General features: G+C 51.4%; 2 protein-coding genes across 3 annotated transcripts in view; both read left to right on the top strand.

Annotated features, from left to right (window-relative positions):
* The window catches only part of RASIP1 (Ras interacting protein 1), a 14,138-nt gene extending 10,345 nt beyond the window's left edge, over window positions 1-3,793 (top strand). The window contains exons 9-12 of the mRNA XM_006868171.1: window positions 1,024-1,267; window positions 1,447-1,619; window positions 2,786-2,933; window positions 3,371-3,793. Coding sequence (XP_006868233.1) covers window positions 1,024-1,267; window positions 1,447-1,619; window positions 2,786-2,933; window positions 3,371-3,570 — 765 coding nt within the window. The 3' untranslated portion in view covers window positions 3,571-3,793. The remainder of the gene's footprint in view (window positions 1-1,023; window positions 1,268-1,446; window positions 1,620-2,785; window positions 2,934-3,370) is intronic.
* Window positions 3,794-5,379: 1,586 nt separating this feature from the next.
* Window positions 5,380-6,366, top strand: part of MAMSTR (MEF2 activating motif and SAP domain containing transcriptional regulator) — a 4,378-nt gene continuing 3,391 nt past the window's right edge. For both annotated transcript variants that reach the window (XM_006868170.1, XM_006868169.1), the window contains exon 1: window positions 5,380-5,437. In XM_006868170.1, the coding sequence (XP_006868232.1) occupies window positions 5,380-5,437 (58 nt within the window). The remainder of the gene's footprint in view (window positions 5,438-6,366) is intronic.

The raw sequence follows: 6,366 nt of genomic DNA, 5'->3' as shown, positions 1-6,366 counted from the left end.
GGTAGTTTCGAACCGCTGACCTTAAGGTTCGCAGCCCGATTCATAGCCACTACGCTACCAGAGCTCCTTTAGTCACTGATAAATATCGTTATAAGTTTTGATCAAATAAATGCCCATGGTGTGCCAGTGTTGTCATTTCAATTAGAGGTCCTCTTTAACCAGGCCTTACCACGTGGGTTTGCTAACTTCACTTCCAGCAGTTCTTTTTTCTGAGTCATAAGTCCTTGTCTCCCCAGGACACACTTCCTGCAGCCTTGCTTTCTGCCTATCTCCTTACCACCATCCTCGACTGTAAAATTCCTTCTTGACGTTCTCCAGATGTTGATGGGCCCAGATTCTCTCTCTCTGAAATTAAAGGGGATCTTGATTTGGGAAGACCTTCCCCCCAAGGCTTCACTTCCGGTGCATCCTTGCCAAGTGAAGTTTTCTTTCTTCTCTGGCTCTGACTTCATTTCCTGCCCTTGACTTGATCTCATTTTCCACTGGCTGACTGCCACCCCACCCCCATTTCCTCATCTCCATTCTTTCTTTTGAGGATTATGGATAAATAATTCTTGGACTGAAGAGGGCCTCTTTATCAAGTATCCTTTGTCCTCCTTTGAGGTGCCCCTCTAGAAAACTACAAGCCCCAGAATGCACCAGAAGTGGTTTTAAAATACCAAGAAATTTCTGTAAATTCGAAAGACTTGAGACATATCAGACTTGATAAATACTAAGGCTCTGGTAGCATACCGTGGATTATGAATTGGGTCAGCAGTTCGAGTCCGCCAGATGCTCCGCAGGAGAAAGATGAGACTTGCTGATCCTATAAAGATTTACAGCCTTGGAAATCCTATATAGGCTCACTATGAGTCTGAACAGACTCAACAGCGCACCACCATTATCTTGAAAGTAGAAATTTGCTAACATTTAAGGTAGAATGAACTACAACTCCCAGAAGCCCTTTATCTTTATGCACTTTTGCCTTGAAGCTTAATGAGAGTTCAGGTTTGATCATGTGTTCTCACCTCTCTATTTCCTCAGACCCTGTATTCAACATTGCCTGCACTCCTGGACAGTAACCCCTTCACGGCTGGAGCAGAGCTGCCAGGGCCTGGGGCTGAACTGGGGGCCATGCCTCCAGGGCTGAGACCCACCCTGGGTGTGTTCCAGGCAGCCTTAGAACTAACCAGCCAGTGTGAGCTGCACCCAGACCTTGTGTCTCAGACTTTTGGCTACTTGTTCTTCTTCTCCAATGCATCTCTTCTCAACTCACTGATGGAACGAGGTGAGGGTCAGGCTGGGAGGAGAGGGTAGTAAGGCAGAGACGGGAGCCACCAAACCCCACGTCCTGTCGAGGACTCAGAAAAAACAGACTCGGGTTCTCATATTGAAGGACAAGAAGGACTGGGAGAGCAAGAGGAGAAAGTCCCTGAACCCATTTCTCCGTGTACCCTCCCACCACAGGTCAAGGCCGACCTTTTTATCAGTGGTCCCGAGCTGTCCAGATTAGAACCAACCTGGATCTTGTCCTAGACTGGCTACAAGGGGCTGGGCTCGGTGATATCGCCACTGAGTTCTTCCGGAAACTCTCGATGGCTGTGAACTTGCTCTGCGTACCCCGCACCTCTCTGCTCAAGGTGACTTCCCGTCAACTACACCTGATCTCTGACCTCTGATTCCTCAACCACCCTCTGTATTTCACTCACTCTTGGACCCCATGTCATCCCTGACTCCAGCACAGACACTAGACTTGGTAGCTAGAAAGAAACCAACATGAACAAGGTCCAAATTTGACTGCCTCTGAATCTTCATGGAATTTATTAAACATAGTTTCCAGAGCCCCTCTCTCTCACACATGCTGATTGAGGAAGTCTAGTAAGAGACCAAGGGATGTGGTGGTTCAAACATTCATTGAACACGAACTACACATCAGATACTGTGCTTAGTAGCACATTTCAGTGACTGCTGATGAAGATCCGGACAGTATGTTGCTAATAGATATATTTTTTTAAATCATGTAGGATAGGTCACTTGATTTTATTTATTTACTCTTATTTATGTAATTTGTACAAGGAGCTCTGGTAGCGTAGTGGTTACGAATCAGGCTGCGAGCCGCAAGGTCAGCAGTTTGAAACTACCAGCTGTTCCGCAGGAGAAAGATGAGGCTTTCCCTGTACAGGGTCACTATGAGTCGGAACCGACTCCACGGCATATAACAACAACAACCACCTAACTTGTACAGAGTATTTAATAAGCACCAGGCAGTGTTCTGAGTCATTTCTAATTTTGCCATATGGAATCTTCTTAGTAACCCTAGTAAGGTCATTCTTCTTTATTGTCTAATTTATAGATAAAGAAAACTGAGGAGAGTAACTTGCTAGTCGCTAGTAGCTAAGCTGGGATTTTGGAATTTAGGTCGTCTGAAAGAGTCCAGAGTCTCTTCTTTAAATCACAATGACGATTCTGGTGCCAGTTGGATTTGGTGTGGGAATTATCAAGCATTCAAAAAGGAGCCACATAAAATCACGAATCCCCATGTGTACATCATTCACTAATAAACCAGTCGCCAATTTTCTTTCATCTGCATCCATTCCCTGTATCCTTTTATTCTGTAATCACATCACTTTTTTCCTTTTTAACTGCTGAGAATCTGTTCTTCATCATCACTTTAGTGACCACCAAACTCACAATACCCAGAAGACATTGCACAGACTGTCCTCTGTACCCCTTCCCCATTCATCCTCATTATGAATGGCCTTCCATTGAAGATCCCTCAGCCATTCTCACGTGGTCTTCCCACCAGGCTTCATGGAGCAGCCTCCGAACTGACCATCCCACCCTGACCCCTGCTCAGCTCCATCACCTGCTCAGCCACTACCAGCTGGGTCCTGGACGTGGGCCACCATCCTCCTGGGACCCTCTCCCTGCAGAGAGAGATGCTGTGGACACAGGTGAGGAGAAACTGGGGACAAGCATTAGGGCTGTCAACTTTCTTCTTTCCTTGGTCCTAGGAGTACACATCCCCTGTCTTCTCCTTCTGATGTAGGATTCTAGACTCTTAGTCTCCTCCCATACATACATCCTCCCTCAACCTAGTTCAAATGCAGACCTTTCATCCTCAAGAATCCTTAAATCTAAGATCTGTTTCTCGGCCTTTCCTTCCTAACAGACTTCAGAAACCCAAACCCAGTGCTTGTTTCCAAGGCAACAGTAGCCTGCCTTTGTTTGTACTACAACTACCATCATCCTTGGGGGCTCGGAAAGTCGCCAGGAGTTGCTGGAATTTACGCTTTTTCTTCCTTGGGGCGTGAGGCAGCCTGGCTCGGCCTTGACATAGTTACTTCACTTCCATTTTAAGAATTTAATCCCATCCTTCTTCTTCTCACAGGGGACATCTTCGAAAGCTTCTCCTCCCATCCTCCACTTATTCTGCCCCTGGGCAGTTCGCGCCTACGTCTCACAGGTCCTGTGATTGATGACGCCCTGCACCGTGAACTGCGCAGGCTCCGCCGCCTCCTCTGGGACCTTGAGCAGCAGGAGCTGCCGGCCAATCACCGACACGGACCTCCCGTGGCCACACCTCCTTGAAGACCAATAACAAGCAAGCGCGGGAACCCTAAAAAAATTCATCGGCTCCTACTCACTGGAGCCCGTCTGAGAGCAGAGCTTTCTGGGAGTTGTGGTTCTATCCTCCGTATGGCATGCTGGGAATTTGAGTTTTGGGGGAGCCGATGATGGGACTATGTGAAAATACGGGCTTGGAATATTTTGAGTACAAAGGAGTAAATAAAGGTATCTGTGGCATTGGCAATGCCTTGCTTGTTAAGACTTGGGGCGCTGGTGATCATTTTCTGCGGACTAGGCATCAGGGTCCTTGCCTAGAATTCTGGGCCCCAGATGAGTCTAGGAGATATTTATAGTCTTGCCCTCCTCTTGCCCTCCTGCTTGTAATCCGACCCAGGGGGCACTGGGACCTCCCACACACCTCAGAACAGAGCTCTCAGTTTACTCTCCCAAATATCAGGCCCTGGGTCCTGCCATTGTGAACTAGCCCCATCTCCCTTAGACCCCCAAATTCATATCCTTGTTCCCCCCTCTCTCAGAACAGGGAGTCTGGGCCTCCAGCCCCCTCGTCCATCAGATCCAGGAGTCTGGGTCCCCAACCCCCTCCTGGATTTTTCTGTCCTATATCTAGCCTTCTCCCTAGTGACATTTTTTATATCGTCTGCCTGTCGGCACACGGATCTCAACTACTCTCGCCTCTATTTCAAGCACTCCTTATCTTTCAAATCCAAGCTTTACCCTGTGGTCCTCTCCTCCCTAGGACCCAGGAGTTGGGTCTTCCGCCCCTCCTCCCCCAAACCCAGGCGTCCGGGTCCCAGCCCCCTCCTCCCCTAGACCCTGAAGTCCGGATTTCCAGTTTGAACTTTTCACTCCCCTGCTGCGTCAGGGAAAAAGCAGGCGACAGGTGGCACCTGCCGGCCGGCCGGGATGGGACGCGACCACCTGCTGCTACTGCTCACCCAGGGCCCCTCTGCAGGCACCTGCTTCTGTCATTCTGCCCGCCGCCACGTCCGACCCGGCCTTCCCGGTCGCAAAGGAGGAGTGAGGAGGGGAACCCAGGCGTCCGCCTCGCCCAAGACCCGCCCAGTCTTGCCCCGCCCATCCTGGGGCTCCCAGGCGGGGCTGGTGGCACGCCTCTTTTTAAAAAAGGAGGGTCCCAGGCTGCGGGGGGTGGGAGGGAGGGGAATGGGGGGGTGAGGGGGGGAAGGGGCGGAGCCTGCGGCCTCCCAGACAGCGGGACCCAACCCGCCCTACAGCACTGCTGCGCCGAACCTACCTGGTGAGAACCTTGGGAATGCTGGGGGGAGACCCTCAACTCTTGTCACCTCCCTGGTCCTAGTCCCTTACCCACAGACCCTAGTGGCTGAGACCCCCACCCACTCCTTTCTGAGATACGAGTGACAGAGACTCTTTCATTACCCTCAGATCTATTGGGACCCCTCCCCGCTCTATTTCCCTCAGGGAACCCAGAGCTCCATCCCCTGGGTCACAACTCAGGAGGCCTGACTCCCCCACCCCGGGCGACCCCTTCACCCAGAAGTCCAGCACCCAGCCATCTATACCCTGAATCACAGGAGCCCAGACCCCCAGCTCTCTCCTCCCCCAGACCCAGGAGTTCTGCCCCTCAGCCCCTTAGACTCAGGAATCTGGCCCCCAACTCCACTCCTCCCAAGAATCAGCTGTTATGTGGTCAAAGGGAGGCTCCCACCTATTCTAACCTCCTGCCCTGCTAATTTCACACACAGGGGACAGGCCTCTGCCTTACTCACCCTGCACCCTGTGGGGGTCCAGCCCACCCCCACCCCAGTCCAGGTCCCCATCCCGGCCTTGGCAATGACCCTGGCAGCTTCCTCCCAGCGCTCTGAAAGCATTCGCTCCAAGTTCCGATCCGGTGAGATTTCTGCATGTGAGTGGGGAGGTGGTCCTGAAAGTATACCTGGTACAGGGAGAAAGAGGGGGCCAGCAGGCCACTAGGGAGAAGGTGTGTTTTCTGTGCAAAAGGTCACTTGTGCATTCAGGAGGGAGGGGACAAGTCGAGACGGGTTAGTGAGTGGGTGAATGGCTGGCATAATGCTTATATGAGCTGTGGTGAGTGGGTTACCAGGGGTGGGTGGAGAAGGGCTCACACTGACATGCGTGCCAGGCAGTGAAGCACGCAGTGTGAGGTCTCCCCTTGAGGGGACAATGAGCTACGAAGCCTTTGAGTGTTGTTAAGTGCCCTTGAGTGGGTTCCGACCTGTGTAGTTTCTGAGAAGCAGCTGGTGAGTTTGAACCTCTGACCTTTCGGTTCAAACCAACTTTACAGTCCAGCGCATTAACCTTAAAGTGTGCAAGTGACTTCATAGGAGAGGCAGCAGAGGTTCTTGAGTGTGCAAAGGGGTGTACTTCTGTGATTGGGTGGGTACAAAGACCCCAGTAAGTGGAGAGCAAGGAATATGCCAGAGGTTGCACTCGTGTACATGGAGAACAGAAGTGTGCAAAGCGAATTCCTTGCACCAAATCGGGGGCCAAATCCTGAGCGTGCAAGTAGTACATCAACGTGGCAGGTTGGGTGCAGAGACCGAAGGAGCCCAACTGTGCAAAAAAGGTCCCGGTGTATGTGCAGAAACTGAGCTCAGGAAGATGTGTTTATAGGGTGGGCGTGCAGAGGACCAGTGTGGTAAGGGGCAGAGGGAGTGCATATGGCACACGGTGGGCAAAGCGGGGTGTATGCATCCAAGATGGTAGGGTGCAAATGGACCAAGCTGCCAAGATGGCACAAGTGCTGGGGGTGGGAGCTAATGTGGGTGTGGGCACAGGATCTCCAAGGGGGCAGGTGGA

This window comes from Chrysochloris asiatica, unplaced genomic scaffold, assembly GCF_000296735.1.
Source record: "Chrysochloris asiatica unplaced genomic scaffold, ChrAsi1.0 scaffold00116, whole genome shotgun sequence".
In the NCBI taxonomy this organism is placed as follows: Eukaryota; Metazoa; Chordata; class Mammalia; order Afrosoricida; family Chrysochloridae; genus Chrysochloris; species Chrysochloris asiatica.
This window is presented reverse-complemented; position numbering and strand designations above follow the sequence as displayed.